General features: G+C 46.2%; 1 protein-coding gene across 1 annotated transcript in view; it reads left to right on the forward strand.

Moving 5' to 3' along the window:
* The window catches only part of LOC146191263 (sodium- and chloride-dependent glycine transporter 1-like), a 50,851-nt gene that overhangs the window by 12,457 nt on the left and 19,538 nt on the right, over positions 1 to 18,856 (forward strand). The window contains exons 2-4 of the mRNA XM_084601749.1: positions 15,181 to 15,391; positions 16,949 to 17,083; positions 17,783 to 17,926. Coding sequence (XP_084457875.1) covers positions 15,181 to 15,391; positions 16,949 to 17,083; positions 17,783 to 17,926 — 490 coding nt within the window. The remainder of the gene's footprint in view (positions 1 to 15,180; positions 15,392 to 16,948; positions 17,084 to 17,782; positions 17,927 to 18,856) is intronic.

Genomic DNA, 18,856 nt, shown 5'->3' on the forward strand with positions numbered 1-18,856 from the left:
TATTGCCAAGATGAAAATTGCGTTAAGACAAAACGCATATATAAAAGATAAATTCACACGTTTGACAAATGAGCAACTGAATTATTATTTATTACGATCAAATTTTTGCATAAACCAAATCACCTAAAAGAAAACAAACGCGCTTCTTTCGCCTTGTGTCTGAAAAGTGTCACATAGCAAGAAACTGGCGGGCTTTGGTCTCCACGATTTTCTGGATACACTTGCGCTGCAAATTCTCTGCTCTGTCCTTCACCCTTCGGAGTGCCTGCCTTGCCGCAGGGGCCCCTTCTCGAATGCTTGACATGTCTATGAGGGTCGGGAAGCACGGCTGCCATTCCTTCCCCATTCGTGAGATCATGAACAGTGCCTCAAAACCCTCAACCGCTGTACGATCCCACTGTCTCACATCATGCCTCTGCGTTCAACACTGCTGTTATTTTCTCCCGTCATCGAGGGTTCGCGGTGTGCTTGAAAAGGAACTGACCTTTTTCGGTTTAAACCGAACCTTTTAAAATGCCTTCGGAGTACCTTTATCGGGGTTTTTCGGTTTGAACCGAAAAGTCCGACCCCTATATATATAATATGCAAACCTAAAGGCGGCGAAGTGAGGCGCCGACTCCGCGATTGCAAAGGGCCGTAGTGGACACGTTTGCACCGGTCGCAACAGTTCGACATCGACGCCAGGGACCCGCTCAATTTTCAACGTAGAGAAAGGGTAACGCCCCGCCGCGCGAAACCATACACCGCGTCACGAGGTGGTCACTGCTTTGCCCGCCGCGTGTACATAGCATAGACGAGCCGCTCTTCTACGTCTCGCTTTTCATATCCGGCGGTAGAGTCAGAGTGTAGAGCACACAGCCTACGCACATACATGGAGCCACGTCGCTGGCGTCAGCAGCGTCGTCATCAGCTAGCTGCGGCCTCCGACGCGCGCTGCGGGCAGCGGTGCAAGGCTCCGCGGCGTCTCTCGCAGCAGGCTGGCTAGCGCCGAAGCGTTGCGCAGAAGCCTTCCTGCCTTCCTTCCTAGACGAATTTTTTTTTTTTTCTCACGCTTCGCTGAGTTGATTCTCTCCACTCTTCACCCCCCCCCCTCCCCTCCCCGCCCCAACCCCACCAAAGCCCTTTCCCCTCTTGAGCCGCGGGCTCCCCGCTGACGACACCAGCGTGTGTGTGTTTTGACGTTCTCAGGACGTCTGGCAACCTCTCAGCTCCGCTCTCAAATAATGTGCGCCTCTGAGACCAGAGTGTATTTGTTTCTAGCATGCGTCGTGAGCTGCTTCGGATTTCTTTTTGTCGCCACGCTTTCTGTATGCTATACCATCCTTTGTAGGCCCTATCTTTACTTCTTATTTGATCCTTGCCAATCAAACATAGCATTAGTCGAAGTTTATTTTTACTGATTTCTTTATCGCGCGAGAAAACGGTATTTCATTTTTGGTTCTTGTCTTTCGGTTCCCAGTCCCAGATTCTTCAAAACTGATCTGCAGTCCAACTAACGCTCCTATTTGGAAATTCTAGATATGTTATTCATCTTTTTTTTTTTTGTGTGTAATTTTAACCTAGTTTTCAGAAGGCCGCGATTTCTTTCTGTCTCTCCTTTTAGCTTACCCACCGTCAACTTAGTCTGCTGTCTTGATAGCGCCTTTGAACGGGCGTGAGTTTGCTTGCACGAAAATCCCGGCTGCCGGGCTCCCTGGAACGAGGCGAAAAGAAAAAAAAAAAGGAGGTCATGTACACAATCTCATCTTCAGAGAGCAATCGATATGGGTTTGAGTCAATATTCCGCATTTAGCCTGTCGTTGAGCCTTTCCGGTGGGTTGCAGCGTGGGGACTACAGGGCAGTGGCGTGTAAATGCACGGAACGCCTGCCATTTGCTGCATTCCGAATCAGCTTGGGTGGAGCGTAGCGCCGCAATAAAGGGCGCAGTGCATGCATGAATGTAACGAACAAGATTAATGGCGCCAAAGTAGATTGAGCGGTCTTTCCGATCACGTTAGACAATAACGACAATCATAGAAATACGAGAAAGAGGGCAAGCACATCTGTCACGTTAAGTTGCACTAATTGCATCTCCCTTCAATAAAAAATCTAGAGACATTAATTTTAGCATCCGCATGTGTGTTTTTTTTCTTTCCTTCTTCTTTCTCCCACCGCACTTCAGTATAGAAGTGTGAAGTTTCGGTTGCTATACCTTTGATTTCTCAATGCTATAGAACACGTCGTACATGTCAAGTTATGTTGATAATATGTGTGCAGCCCTTTATCAACTGTTCTTTTCCGCCAACGTTCTACTCATCCCTTGACTGCAGTGTCAAGTTTGCTAAACAAAAAGCGAACTAAGGAGCTTATTGCCGAGCCACCCGACGTAGCGAATTTGAATTGCACTCGAAGACGACTATGTACACGCATGTATGCGTACATACCCATGTATGTACATATATGCGTGCATAAACGCATAAATACGAGCATGCGCACGTGATCACGCACGCCCACACCCGCACGCGCTCGCACACCTTTGTCACGGGAATGTGTTGACAGGAAATAGGAATGCACAGATGAAATGTCCTGAAACGTACCAGCGCTGTGCTAAAGAAACCATCCTATATCCATAGACCGTGTTCCTAACTTGAGAGAGGTGCCTCTCTATGCAATTCAGTAGTCGGCTCAACCACCGTTCCCCCTCTCATACGCCGACATGTGCACAATCGGCGACGTGGCAGGAAGGTGCTGAGCTGGTATCGATTGAAGCGCCTGGTGGGCGGGCGGACGCGGTTTAATCATGCACCTCTGTTCCGCCCTTTCTCTGGGCGGCCAAATCTTCGTTGATATTCCGTGCTTGTCATCATCATCATCATCATCATCATCATCAGCCTGATTATACCCACTGCAGGGCGAAGGCCTCTCCCATATCTCTCCACTTAACCCGGTTCTGTGCTAGCTGCATCCACTTGACCCCTGCGAACTTCTTAATCTCATCCGCCCACCTAACTTTCTGCCGCCCCCTGCTACGCTTTCCTTCCCTTGGAATCCAGTTTGTTACCCTCAGCGACCATCGGTTATCCTCTCTTCGCACTACATGTCCTGCCCATGTCCATTTCTTCTTCCTAATTTCCACTAGAATGTCGTTAACTTGAGTTATTTCTCTGACCCACTCTGCACGCTTTCTATCTCTTAATGTTACCCCTACCATCCGTGCTTGTACCTCGCAGTATTCTTGACAGCAAGTGGTAAGTTCAAGGCGTTGCTAAATCTCCTCTACATACATTTATCAGCTTGTGCTTCACTGCGCAGCACTCGTGTACTGCGGCAAGGAAACATAAACGACTTCTAGTGACACCGCATGGGGCATTACGATGCGGTTCATGTGCTTTCTAGTGAGATTGCATGAGGGGAGCCTTTGTCCCCTAAAGCACTGCCATCCCGCACACAATGCTACCAAAGACATCGCTCGGCGTACTCCTTAAAATATAACCATATTACATTCGACGGCTCGGCCCTACCTACGTCCTGTTCGAGCTTTTTCCAGTTTGTCCATTGCATAAGTTCCTTCTCCCCTGGACGATCAAAACGACATGGCCAAATTTATGCGATTTTTCTCTCTCTCGCTCTCATTATCAACTATCCTCATAGTCTAAGAAATATCTATGCATATTCAACTGTCACAGGTGGTATGGCGGAATCTGTGTACTCGTAGCAGAAAGGGCTTGTTCCGTACGCGTTCATACGAAATAATAAAAATAGAAAAAAAAAATCGTTTGCTAGACATTTTTTTTATCGCGAGTTCGTCTGCGTTCCCTGAGTGAGTTTTCTCAAGCAAATCTATCCTGTGCACGACGAGATAGTTCGTGTGAAAAACTTTTTTTGGGGTGGGAAGGAGTGATTTCGACAGGCTTTTAAGCATCATGGAGAGGTTCAGCACAAGAAAAACATTGATACAAGACACAAGGAAAAACAGGACATGACTTTTAGGTAAAACTGCGTAGTTAAAGCATGCCAGCAAAAAAACTACAACAAGACAAAGTAAATTTATTTAAAGAAAAAAATGAGAGGGTAGACGAAGGGGTCGTTTTTTTTTTTTCTACTTTTGGATCGATTATACTTATCAGTTTTTGCCCTGCGGTTTTCGCTTTGTACTTTGGTTATTATTGACATGTTTAAAGGGCGTTCTTAATCAAGTATTATAATTGCGAAAGAGCACTTGCGTTCCAGTCTGTTTCATGATTGTCCTTGTATGCGTTTGCTTCTCAAAATGAAACACCATTTCCCTGATGAACGGAAGGAAGCCAAATTTCATTCCTAGTGGTTTTGTGAATAATTTTCCTTGAGTTTGAGTTTATTGTGATTTAGACAGAATTCTCTGGGTGAAGAGGGCTAAAGGTGACACGCTCAAGACGATTGACCCCTTGCGAGACTGCCGAAAACGTTCACCGCGCTGCAGTGCCTTGTTACGGCTTATGAAGGAAGTAGATAGGAACGTCGACCACGTTTCACGGGAAACATTTTGACTGAAAGCGAAAGAGAGAGAGAGAGAGTAATTTATTGAGAAGAAAGGTGGAGAGGTCGGCCGGCGGTAAATAGACCTTGGCCTGCTACTACACACTGGGGAAGGGGGGAAATTGGCATGCTGTCAAAGCTACCTCACCATTGTGAACACACAGCCAGCCAAGAGACGACCTGCAGCTCTCTAAGCTAGGCGCGCAGACAGCATCGTCGTTCGTCTAGCGGAAAAGAAAAATGCGACCGCTGTCTACAACCGCGAGTGCTTCAACCGACAGTCCTGTACCGTCTTGCGAGCCATGCATGCGAGGCAATCAAAATACTCTACGTTCCATATTAAAATGATAAACAAGTTGTTGTTTTGTTTACTGGCTTTGCTTAGTGTTTGCATAGATGCAAACTAGAAAGTAATGTAAAAGTAATTAACTTACTGAGCATAAGTAATTGTAATGTAATATCATTACATTTTGGGAGCAGTAATGAGTAATGTAATTTAATTACTTTTTGCGATTTTTAGCAAAGTAATTAGTAATGTAATTCATTTCCTTTCAAAAGTAATTTTGCCATACGTAGAATGAGGTGACGTAAGTCACGTTACAGCAGCGGGGGACCACCTCGGTTCACGGTGTTAAGCGCCACCGCAGAGTTCCATGGAGATGTGCACTGCCTTTGACGCTTTTCGATGGAGGCGAAAAGCAAGGCGCCCGTGTGCTGTGCGTTGTCAGTGCACGTTTAAGAACCCCAGGTGGTCGAAATTTCCGGAGTCCTCCACTACGGCGTCTCTCATAGCCTGAGTCGCTTTGGGACGTTAAACCCCGCAAACCAACCAACCAACCTTTGACGCCCACCGTGGCACGGCCCTGATAGCGCGGTGGCAGCGAATGCCAAAGAGCGCGTTTCTTCCTACCGTCAACCCTGAAGAAGGGGTTGAGTCGGCAAAGAAACGTCGGTTCCGCTCATGAAACTTCGGTCGCAATCTTATCTTTCCTTCATTTTGAAAAATTTTGTTGCTCTGCGGCAGAAGCTAGGCTGGAATGGAAAGGCGACGTGACCGTCACCTTGTAGTGGCGTGGTTTGTTCGAAGAAAGCAATTGGTTTGAAGAGGGTAGTTGGAGAGACGATGGGGACACGCTAAAGTTGAGGTAGCCCATTCCCCTTGGGACGGGGACAAAAGTTACTCGTCAATTTCCCTTTATTGCATATCCTTTGCTTTAAAGGAGCAAAAGAAAATAATGTGGGAACGTTTAAGCTTCGCCTTAGGAGTAGACGCAAAGCGCATTTAACACCACCTTTTCATTGCGCGAATTTGTTTTAAATGTTATTGATTAAATCATTTCAATTTTAAAATTATTACTGTAACATCAGTACACATCCCAGACTCACGTCAGTAATGCAGCTGCAAAATATTTTTGCGCTGCCTGTTGATTTGTAGGAATATAGCTTTATTGTTATTCGGTAATGCAAGAGCTGCACTGGGAACCGAGATAATGCAAGCGTGGGCCGAACCGGAGACAGACGTTTTTATTCCCCTTTTTACCGCCCCGATCCCTGTTTCCGTCAGATTCGTTCTTTATTTCTAGCACAATGGAATGTTACCAGCGGCTCAGTAAGTTTTATTGAGCCCCCCCCCCCCCCCCCCCCCCCCCCCCTTAATCCCCTTTCTTGTTGCGTACTTTTACCCGCCGAATGGTGTCACTTTTTTTCCTCCGTTTTCCGCATGCCCACTATAGTGGTACCTATAAACTCGGAGCTTTCCAGCGCCGCTCTCGCAGTTTATTTTCCACACAGTATTTTATAATAAACAGAGAAAAACTATAACATCGTCGCACAGTCGAGACCTAGAGGACGCTTCCAGACAAAATATCAGTTTTCGTTCTTTTGATCTGTGGTCGGCTTTTCTGCCTCTCGACACCTAAGCCTGTCTACCCTTCAAATCTGCAGTAAATAGGCTCTTAATTTAATAGCAGACCTGAAGTAATGCAGTTTCAATTTGACCCGCTCGATTGGCATATTCCCCAATCACCGTGGTATGACGACATGTTGCTGCGAAGCCGGCCCAAGCGTGCTACTAGTTTACACTTGTAGCCCGGTATAAACCTTCGAGCTTGAGCGGGTGTTTCCTGAAATCACAGCATTTACACACACCCATTTACCTCTTTCTTTCCTAAGTGAACCTGTCCACCTATAGGTGGACACAAGCTAAGCAGCGAATCGCGCATTGTGCGTCCCTGTCCAGTTTTCGCCGCTTCAGGTATTAAAACAGAAAGAAAGAATAAGAAACAAGATGTGACAAAAGTGCGCTAAACAAACGCGACAGTGCCAAAAAGAAAAGGGAGGGGAGGAGGAGGCGCCACGAACACAGCGCGAGGGCATGCACTACAAGCGAACGGCGCGGCTGCTTGTCCCTATCGCGAGAGGTGCGCACCCTAGTGGCTATGACGGTCATCAAGAGCAAAAATGAGCGGCGCCGAAAGCCCATACAGCGTTACACCGTTCGTGCACTGTGACCGCTGGCGCCATAAAGCGCTATCGCCTTTACGAGCCCCCCGGGCGTGCGGTCGGACGAACTGGCGAGCCGATTTCCCGCGCGAGTTGCATATTGAGCGAACGTCTTTGCGTGCCCGCGAAAATGGCAGCAGAAGCAGCGCGCTTCGCTATATACGTGACCGCGTTGATCTCGAACGCATAGCGCGTCCCGTGTGCTTGCGCCAAAGGATTCTTTTACGTTTTCCCTTTATCTCTCTCTCTCTTTCTCTCTCTGGGCATCTTTGTACTGCGCAGTACCGATGTCGATGTGGCTGCAGAGCGCCTTTTCAACCATCCCGCCTTTCCTGGATCCTGAGGGCCTGCCTAGGTAGACTTTAAAAAGAAAAAGGACGATCCGATGTGGCCGCAATGTTCCCCTCTGCTGGTGTGCAGTTATTTTGGTGCCGAAACCACTTTCATCCCATCTTCGTCGCCAGTGCAATCGAATGTTGCAATAACAGTACAATAAAAATGGGGCGCGGTGTACAGTTCATATTTTTCTTTGTATGTATGTATCATTTGGTGAGAGCTCAAAGAACCTGCTGCCCATTTCTGGAGAAAGACTCTCTTTTGATGAATATTATTATTCCTGACACCGTGTACATCGCATCGTACTTGTGCGTTGAGGGGCTGTTTTATTGCTCTGCGGCAGTATTTCTTCAACTCTGTTTCTCACGTCTAAGCTCTTACCGCTGTGAGGTTATCGTCAAGGCTATTTCCCAGCTTCTCTGCTTCATTGAATGTCTGGCTTCTATCGTGGGAGCTTTGTGGAAGATATTTCCCCTCCTTTTTTTCTACTTCATTGTTTGTGGTAACGCATTTAGCTTTATGCGGTGAAAGAAAAAGCCTGTCACGCATGCCTTGGCAGCTTTGACATAGCAAGTCTTGTGGCGTATTGTTCTTTTGGCATTTACAGAAGCAGCATGTTAAGGACACGTCCGTTAGTCAGTCTTGGTTTTGCGTACACCGAGATTTACGTATTACTTGTTGAACGCGTCGCCAGCTGATTAAATAGTAACGAAGTTCACCCACCTGTTTCCAATATTTGCTAAAGCACAAGAAACGTTTGTTCTTTTTTTCTGAAGCTTTTGCCCTTTGGGGAAAGCAAGCAAAACACTGAAGGACATTGTTGCAGATTACAAAAACCGAAGGATTTCTCGTGGTTGTGAGATTTTCATTAAGCACTTCTTTCATATCCGTTGGGCTCTCACAGTCTCGTGCTGCATATCGGAACAGTGGGGATTAAAAGGTGAATGAAGGAATCGTTGGCCGCACGATTGTTCTTTAAAGTTCATCTTCACCCATGCCTGCACAAAAGTTAACATACAGTGCAAATACACGGCGCGATTTCGCACGGTCTCTCAGTGCTAATCCAAATCAAAGTAGCTATGAATATGCATGACGTTCTTCAGTCACGAAAGAATTGGGAACGCGAAACAAAGGCTCTTTCACGGCATTACAGCCGTAACGTTTCGAATGCTTCATCTTCGAAGCAAAAAGAAAGCCACCTGTCTCTTTTTAAAATCTACTTGGCCAAGAAAGAGAGAGAGAGATAACACCGCCATACTGCCGCAGAGGGGCGCCAGAATGAACGAAGAGCCTAGCTTGGGAAAAAGAGAGCCCGCTCCCTAATCGGCTAAAGGCCGCCTTCGCGTCATCGTGGCTCCCTCTCCGTCGACAAGTGACCCAGTTCCCTGGCACAAAAGCGTGACTGCGGCCGTGCCCTCGTTTTCCTTTGTGACCCCCCGCTGTCCCGCTCCTTCCTTCTTCCTCATGTCACCGAGAACTCTCCCGCCACTTTTGCCTTTGGTTTTGTTCTTCCTAATGAGCTAGTTTTTTTTTTCTTTACCGTTTCGACATACAGCGGGGTGTGTCTAAATAGGATAGAGCGGGGCGTTAAAGGGTCGGAAATAAAAAATGGAGAAAAGAAGACTATGCAAATTGTCGGAAAGAAAGTGAGGACTACATGGGGAGTAAGGCAACAGATAGACGACGCTGGAAAGGGGAAGGGTGTCCTTGTCCGTGTTAAGGGCCGTCGCCGTCTGCACAACGCCTCGTCGCCGAGTTCGACGTCGATGATTTATAGAGCGTTACAGATACGAGAACGAGGAAAAAAATATATATTTAAAAACGTGTTGGAAGCTGCCGCTCGAGTTCAATGGTGTTAACATTAAAACGCTTTTAACGACGCATTGCATCGTGTAAATCACCTCTCCGCCTCATTTCTTTTTATTCCCCATACTGTTACAGACCGCGTTTTCTCGCCTGATTTGCTTTTGTCATGGAGTAGGATGTCCCGCGAAGCGGCGTCCCTCGACACCTTCGGCTGTGTAGGAATAATGGTTTCTTCGCGCGACGTATCTGTCACGATTAGAGGAGGCAAGGGTGGGACGATGCGCGTGGTCGAAATTTAGCTTGTCTGTGACTCTCTCGCTGGCGGCGTGTCGCTGTCGATAGCTTTGATGCCGAGTGCGAAGAATCCTGCCACAGTGCTGGTTCTCAGTTTGGGAAAAAACAACGAAATTGCATTTAAGCCGATTTTCTTCTTTTTTTTTTTTTTTTTCAACCAAATTAAGCCGGGAGGAGGGGACTGTTCAATGACGCCCTGGGGTTTGTTTATTGCTGACATTTTCTTTTACATTTGTACTTACGTATTTGTATTGTACTTACGTCATTGCGCTGATAATGTTGCAACTTTTCTCATTGTGTTGCAACCTTTCTCGTTGTGTGAAATGTTTCGATTGCATGCAAAAGCATTTGCCGGCAGAGCCATCATTTAAGCACTGCCGCATAACAAGCTACAAAAAGCAAATACCTAAATGATAAGCTGTGAGCATCGCAGTTTGGCAGCCAAGCGCGATTCAAAGGCGTGCCTGGACATAAAGAAGGACTCCTTCTAGAGAGAGGAAACGGTCATGGGAGCGAAGTGGGGCAACCGCCCGAGTAGGAGAGCTTACTTGGTGGTGGCAAAACTTTAATTTGCAACAGATACAGGGTAGGCGTCAACCTACCCACCTACACGACGGCCTGGAGCCCTTGGACCCGGGCGGTGTGTTCGGCCAGTCGGATTACACCTAGCTGAGTCTCAGGGTGTGAGCTCAACAGTAGAGTCTCCCAAAATTCTTCCGTTTTTGTCTGTTCATTTATATTTTTTATTTCTGGACACGTCCATATCATATGCACTAAATCCGCCTTATCCTGACATAGTTTGCACCTATCTGAGAATTGCTCCGGGTACCACTGACTTAAAGTAGCTGGGTTCGGAAAAGTCCTTGTTTGTAAGCGCCTCCAAATGCTTTCTTGGATCTTATTTAGTGTCCTATCTGCCGATGTGTACTTTAACCTGTTTAGTCGATAGTGCTCTGTAATCTCTTTGTAGCTGACTAGCCTGTCCCTGCTAAGAGTGTACTGAGGATCAGAGCCTACCCGGAAGGTGAGACCGCGGGCAAGCTTATGAGCTCCCTCATTTCCCTGAAGCTGGGAGTGGGCCGGTGCCCATATTAGCCGGATTATTCTATCATCCTGACATGTTCTCAGTATCCTTTTGGGCTGTGGAAAGACTCTTCCCTTAAGAAAGTTGCATATTGCTGTTTCGGAATCACTTATAATTGTAGTAGCCATTGTCCCTGCTATTGCAAGTGCAATCGCCACCTCTTCAGCCGTGTGAGCTAAACTCGTCCTAACGGAGCCGCTTATTTTTAGATTTTGTTCATCTGACACTACTGCCACCATAACATGCCTTTCCTCATACTCGGCGGCGTCGACATAGACCACGTCCTTACTTACTTACACTCACATAGCTGAGGGGTGAGCATGCCGAGTACGTCCAGGAGACGATTTTATTGCGAAAGCAATACTACGCCAGGTTTCGAGCTTTCAGCGTAACGTGGTCCGGTAGTTACGCTTTACACCACGTGATTACAGACGTCATATCAGCGGGGGAGCTGGGCTACCAAGTCGACTCTTCAGCGTAGCGTGGCTCGTAGCCACGCCGAGCGTTTCGCGCTTCTCCCACTAGGTGCGCTGTAGTCTAACAGGTGGTGTGACGTCATAAGCGAGGCGAAGATGGGCTTCTCAGAGCACCATAGATGGGCTACCAATTCGGCTCTTCAGCGTAGCATGGCTCGTAGCCACGCCGGGCGTTTCGAGCTTCTCCCACTAGGTGCGCGGTGGTCTAACAGGTGGGATCCTTGGTATGGGATCCTTGCACAGTATGGGATCCTTGCTTTTGGCCTTAATCAAAAAGCGGCCGCTGTGGCCGAAATTCTGTCCCGCATGCTTGGTTTCAGCAGTAGAGCTTCCTAACCGCGCAGTCACCACGGCGGCGCGACGCAATAGTATAGAAGTTACCAATCATATTGGAGTCACATATGGATGCATCTTAACTCCCTTGGAGACTGAGTAGAGAAAACGTAGCGCACTTGCCATATAAATTGATATAACTTTTCTAAAAACAATTGTGCAAACAACTTGGCTCACCAGTAACTAAAGGCAAGCTAGTTATAAATTATAGATCTCATTCGTTCTCACAGGTCTCAGTTGCTCTGCTTAATTGTCTCATTCGTACTTATCACTTTATAGACGGCGCTTTTCGATGGATGTGAAACATAAGTTGACCTTGTGCTGTGCACTTTCAGTGCACTTTAGAGAACCCTAGACGGTTGAAATTTCCAGAGCCTTCCACTACGATATCCCTCGTTGTCAGAGTCGCTTTAGGACTTTTTTTGACAGCATCTCGACTCGGCGGATCATGAGAGCCCCGCCCCGTTGGTGCAGTGGTTTAGGTGCCCAGATAATCTGTTGGAGTACCCGAGCTCGAACCCGATCGCCGGCGGCTGCGTTTAGATTGGGGAGAAGCGAAGAGACGTTCGTGTGCTGTGCGATGTCAGCGCACGTTGAAGATCCCCAGGTGTTGAAGTTACTCTACTACTGCTTCTTTTCTCTCTCCATTTTCGCTCCTACCTTCATTCCTTTACGACGCGGTTTAGGTGTCCACAGAAACAAGGGTGACAGATACAGCGCCTTTCCCTTCCTCTGTACCTATTACTATTACTATTGATATTGCTATTATTATTATTATTATTATTATTATTATTATTATTATTATTATTATTGTTATTATTGTTATTATTGTTATTATTATTATTATTATTATTATTATTATTATTATTATTATTATTATTATATTATTATTATTATTATTATTATTATTATTATTATTATTATTATTATTATTATTATTATTATTATTATTATTATTATTATTATTATTATTATTATTATTATTATTATTATTATTATTATTATTATTATTAAATTATTATTAGACTTAAACATGCGTTCTTTAGGCAAGCAATAGCGTTCTTCACGTGTTTTCCCCTAACTTATGTCGCAGGACTTTTTTTTTTCATTACTGCTCTAAAAAAAGGAATGAACCATCAAATCTTTCCCGGGTTCGAACCCGAGCGCGGATGGTTGCGTTTTTATAGAGGCGAAACGCAGAGGAACCCGTGGTCTGTGCGTTTTCAGAGCACGTTCAAAATCCCAGGGTGGTCGAAATTATTCCGGAGCCCTCCACTACGGTACCTCTTTCTCTCTTTTTTTCGACTCCCACGTTTCTCCATTTTCTTACGGCGTGGTTGAGGTATCCACAAAGTTTGACAGATATTGCACATTTCCTTTCCTGTAAATCAATTTATTTATTCATTTAACCATCGAACCTGGTTCCTCAACACTACAAATCTTGAAATAATCATTCGGATATAAGTGCCCCGCCGGGGTGGCGCAGTGGTTAGGGCGCTCGACTACAGTTCCCAAGGACGCGGGATCGAATCCCGGCCTCGGCGGCCGGGATTCGCGCCCGGCCAGGCGCCCGTGTGCTGTGCGATGTCAGTGCACGTTAAAGAACCCCAGGTGGTCGAAATTTCCGGAGTCCTCCACTACGGCGTGTCTCATAGCCTGAGTCGCTTTGGGACGTTAAACCCCACAAACCAAACCAAACAAATAAGTCTAGTTCTGCGCCTCCAGATCATTTAAATAAGACGCCTATAACATATAAACTTAGCACTGACACCGAATCCTGATCTTTTTCTTTCACGTTATTGCGCTTCAGTGGCGAAGGATTCGGCAACCTGCAGTACAAAGTGAGGAATGGTGAGAGGCAAAAAGTAAGCAGAAATATTTTACGAGAACGCAAAATAATTTGCACTCACACAAAAAAAACAAGATTGGAAGTGTGGGAACCAAGTGCAGGCATTTTATGCGCCCTGCCGCGAACATAAAGAATAAGCTAACTGTGCCTCTAACTTTGTTGCATATAATTACAGCCTAGCATGCTGTAGAAAGATGGAATAAACTTTAATGTCCAACGGATAAGGTCATCTACCCACCCCCAAACATGCAGGTCAGGGGGCGGGTGCCGCCGCCTAAGATGCAGGCTGGGGACATCTTTCATGCTGTAGCATGCTGTAGCATCTTTCGTAAGCCGTGGTATCCCCCATCACAATCTACGTGGTGTTATATTCAAATAACCTCAAAGAATCAGCAAATGTTCTTTGCAATAGTGTGAAGATTCACACCCTCGTACGTCTGGGATCCCCAGTGTAAACCGCTGCGCTTTGAGACTGCGTCAGGAGCAAAACCAACGGTAAACCTTGTGTTGCACAAGGGCGGATCTGCTGTTTGTTTCTTATTTCCATACTGAAACTTAGTACTTAAATAGACTGCAGGTAGAGCCAGGCCCCTATTCCAAGCACTGCTAGTCTCATCTGTCCTAGCACTGGCGACCATTATACTCCGCGCTGTTAATTGTAAAACATAGTCTGATATTCTAATGGGTGCTCTTGACATTCATACAGCTGCCTGGGGTAAAACAAACCACAGGTTTCTATTTTCTGAAATCGAAGTGTTACACGCCCCCCTCCCGTCAACATAAGTCGAGAGCAACAGCGAGTAATCAGCGCCACGCGACTCGTAGCAGAGCGAGGCGTACCCTATAGACGAGTTGGCGCTGTGGTGATAAATAAGTATATAGCTGTTCTTTTTTTTCACTGTTTAATTGAAATACAAGGAAGAATGACAAAAATCTGCTCTTTTGGCGCGAAAACCTCCACTATTCAACCCTTGTAAGAGATTTTTATCCATTCATCCACTATACCGGCTCGGTCGTTCTCCTAATCTTTATCATGTGCTCTGCCGCATTCAGAGACGGCAGGACCGACATACCGCGTTTTGATCTGATCTAATATAACTTGCGTTACTGATCGTTTGCTTCGTTTTAAGTCAGACAATCTGGCATTGGTCCCGCATCTCTTGCACAAATCCCTTCTGTCACAGCATGGCCAAGAGCCTTTTACAAGGACACCGAGCACGGCACGACTCTTTGCTGCTGGCTCCTTTCACTTAATGCTCTCGATGACCGATGGTGATGATCGCAGAGGCAGCAATCTTTGCCGCCATACTTCGCGTGCAGAGCCTCATCAACGGATTCATGGTTCGATCAGGCAAAGCCATTACGGAGCTTTTATCTAGGCGCGTTTACGCCTTGGTGCGTTTGCACTTCTCAGAGTTATGCAAGGCTAAGCCCGCCTGTATTTTACAAAACTGCAAAGTACGCAAGCCGACCTTTCCTTATTTGCTGGCCTGGGTCGCTATGCTCTCTCGTGCGAAATCATATAGGACCGTTTTAAGCTCGGAACGGTCGAAATTGAAGGCGTTTCAGTTAAATAAAGAGCCGCGATCACGTTGGTGCTTATTTTATAGAAGGAAAAGAGGGAAAGGAAACTAAAAGCTCTAGGAGGTTAACCGAACTCTCGTGGCCCTGTTTGCCGTTCTCCAAATGCAAACGAAGAAAGAATCAAAAGGAAGAAGGGGAGAGCAACTGGAGAATAGACAGCTGGTATCACGCTCACGAACGGCTGCATGTTTGCAGGGTATAGACCGTTTAAGCTGTGTCTTGGACCTCTCGACCTCAAGACCAGCTTCGGAACTGGCGTTTTGTGTTATTGATCGATGAAGCCAAAGAACAATGACTTTCGCCGTCGTATAGCGTGAGCCAGGGATAGCTCGACTTGCTGCAGTTCTTTCGTGTTGGAGACGAAGACCCTGAACCGGAGGCGTTTTTCTTTTCTTTTTTTTTTTATCTTGATGCTTCGCAGAATGACATGGAGCAGGAGTTTCCACGGGTCAGCTCCCAGGTGCCGCTCTCCCCTCGGGGAGGCGAGGACGAGGAACGGGGTTCAGACGGCGAGTACGTCGAACGCGGAACGTGGACGGGTCGCTTCGACTTCATCCTCTCCCTGCTGGGATACTCCGTGGGACTGGGAAACGTCTGGAGGTTCCCCTACCTCGTCTACAGCAACGGGGGCGGTGCGTATGCGGCCTAACAGGTGGCGATCGCTTCTTATCGGGCCATCCCGCCTGGAAAGATATCAGGTGCGCGAGAAAAGAACAGTAAATTAAAATTTAAAAAAATAATTTAGCGTGAGCGAGAGCGACAGAGAACGGCTGTTTTGAACTGGTAGTTCATTATTTCAAGCGTGTGATTACTATTTCAGCGAGCTAGGTGATTCTGTTGTAAAGGAGACGGGTAAGTGCGCTATTGAATAATTGAACAAGCAGAGGTTTCACGATACTGGGTACGGAGAGTGCGACGTGGGGTGTGAATGATTGAACGCGGCTTTGAAGATTTTTTTTACTTAGTGATTTAATAACCAAGTACGAGCGACGGCTGCTTACTTAGTCAGCCGAATAAGACTATAATAAAGCAAATGTTTCTGCGGGCACCATCTACGTACAGCTCTTGTGACAGTTGTGAGTTAGCCCCTCCATTAGTTTCTGGCTGTCCACGCTCACTACGAACAAGTAACCGCAGACGCCAGCAGTCATTGAGCGACCTTTTTTTTTTTTTCTTTTTTTCAGGCAGCAAAGAATGTATCTTTCTCCGCACAGAAAGCGAATGAATTATGTAGCCGAAAAATAGATTGCAGATTAGGAGATCTTTTTCCGCGAGAGGTCTTTCTTCATTGCCTCATTTCGACTTCAACGCTTACATTAATAATTGGGTACCCAAGTCTTGCACGTTTTCACGATCCTAAAACAGGTTTCCAGGAAGGATTTTTTTTTTCTGGAAACGCTCGCATAGCATTTCTTAACACACAGCTTTCACTTTCAATAAGACTATATTTAAGCATGCGCCAACCTTATGTTCGGACGTACAAGTGCATGGGAAGATAAAACTGTTCCATCTATCTTTGTACCACTTTTCGAGAAACTGAATCTGTGTGAATCATATAAGCGCGAGAAAAAGAAATCTGTTCAGAGCCGCCGTAGATCTCTACATACTATTCCATCATTAACGAAAACAGGGCAAAACGTAAGCCACAATCCACGATGCGGCCATCTTGATCAGTTGAGGGCACAACATAAACAGCAGTTGATTTCTTTGTGCAGCACTCTTTGCGCCCAAAACACACTCCTACTGCGATATCTCAACACCTCGTATTATAAGACTCGCGCTTTCAACAAGCACGGTAGGAAGTATTTTGTACCCAAATGAATATCATCTCGTGTTGCATTAATACTGTAATGTAATACTAATGCTAGATACTTTTATACTAATATTAACCTCACGTGTTGTTTTCCGCTGTCTTTCGAGCCTCGAAGTATCTCGTCCGCTGTTTGGGTCACCCTCATTCGCGCGCTCCTCGCGACAGAGACCTTGGATTCATCGCCTTGGAGAGCCACGTGGAGATACTTAACTCGCCCTGCTTGAGTTATTCTGATAGGGCTAGAAGCTCAGGCGTAGAGGTGGATGTTTATGCACGCATTCTTTCCCGGCGTCCTCACGTCCTCAGAGGGAGAGAGCAAGAAAACAAAAAGAGGGGAGTTACTCTCACACTCTCCGCCTGCTCTTTTGCCTCGCAGGAGCCTTCCTGATCCCGTTCTTCGTGATGATGATCCTTGCGGGACTTCCGCTCATGTTCATGGAGCTGTCCTTCGGACAGTACTCTAGTCTTGGGCCCATCGCCATCTTTGAGCGCTTCTGCCCTCTCTTCCACGGTACGTGTCTCTTACACTGCTTCCTCGCGGAGCCTCGAACAGTGGCTCTCTGTGGGCCTAGGGTTAAGGAATGTGGCGTCTGGTCCCCCCCCCCCCTTTTCTTCTGCCGCCTGTATGCAAACAATCTTGACACCCAGCGCGCTAGTCTCAGAACCTTAGTCACGTTTCGCTGTTTTGCTGCACCGCTAGGATGCGTTGTGCCCACCAGTGCGTACTGTTCTATCTCACTGATCAGGATATAAAGAAATGGCGGTGTAGGGGCATAGCTACAACGGGATGGAAAAGCAAGATCGGAGAATGCGAGCACTAAACGACTCATTCGATCATTACAGTGGACGTACGGTAGTTCTTAATACGGTTGGTGAGGCGTAGACTGCCACTATGAAATTAACATTTCCATTCGATTTATTTTATTTTATTTCGGAACACGTAGTGCCGAATATTTTTCGTTCTGGCCTAATACGTATTATTTTGCGTGTATAGTTAATAACACGAAGTTAACATGAATATAAATTACGGTAAAATGAACAGGGACGAGACGAGTGAGCTCAGATGCTGAATGCTTACCTGCGGCTTCAGTTCCGCTCTCATAAAATAAGAGATCGATTTTATTACATTTTTCTAAATTCCTGCATAAATTTCATTTTGCGTGATTTTCGGGTCGAGCTTTTCATGACTGCTCCTCTATTTTCGCTACAGGTCTAGGCTACGGTATGGTGATTGTGTCCGGCATCGTAATGCTCTACTACAACCTGATCATCGCGTGGACATTGTTCTACATGTTCGCCTCATGGTCGAAGACGCTGCCGTGGGAAAAGTGCGACCCGGAGTGGTGTACTCCAGGTGAAGCAACAGCGTTTTCTATATTTCTCGTTATACATTCTGATTTTTCTTTCTCTTCTGTATCTGTCATGTGCGAGCAACCTTTTATTTTTGAGCACGGCACTATTCAAAGAATGGTTGATTATTACTGACAACCATTTGTAAAACACAGCTGCGGACTTTAGTTCGGGTAATTCATATTTGTCGTAATATTTCTTCTATAGGCGTTCCCTTCAACATTTGCTGCAGGCATATAATGCATATATAGTAAGTATCAGTGTCAGAAGTTTACTGCAGAAATGTAATACAGAGTAAGGCTCATAATAATGGGTTCGCTTTCCCGTTGGCTCACAATTTTATCGTATTTGTTGCTCCAGTTCGTGCCGATTTCAGTTAAGATCGAAATTCTGACAGTGTGGAGTGCTCGCCTGTCGAGGTGAGAATTATATTGCCGCGAAACGTTCAAGACTGTATTTGCTGTTTTTTAACAGCCTCCGGCATGCTGCCTTATCATTGTGATTCTGGCACGCGTATCAATTCTGAATCCCGTGTTTGTTCATGCTCGTTGTTGCGATACAACGCGTTATCATTTTTTTTTTGTCGCGAACGATGCGCGGAGATCTGTCTCGAAGATTCCGATCACTTGCTTATGTTTCTACAATGTTCCAGGTTGTGTTAGTAGCAGTTTCCGACGTTATCTAGATTTTTCTGAGCAGCCTTTAAATTGAGCGTTGACGAGTGTGACGAGCATTCTTTGTTCGACGATCCGCGTGCAAGTTTGTTGCTATCGCCGCCGACAAGTTGCTTAGTTCTTTTGCAGGCGCAAGTCAGCCCAATATAGAGTTAATTTCAGTACCATCAAACCCGTGTCTTCTTTTCGTGTCTACGGCCTTGTCACCACTACGTGACAATATACTTTCGATAGCAAAATTTGCCTCCTTTGGCGCTCTC

The sequence above is a fragment of the Amblyomma maculatum genome, chromosome 4, assembly GCF_055883805.1.
Source record: "Amblyomma maculatum isolate TAMU_Amacu chromosome 4, ASM5588380v1, whole genome shotgun sequence".
NCBI lineage: Eukaryota > Metazoa > Arthropoda > Arachnida > Ixodida > Ixodidae > Amblyomma > Amblyomma maculatum.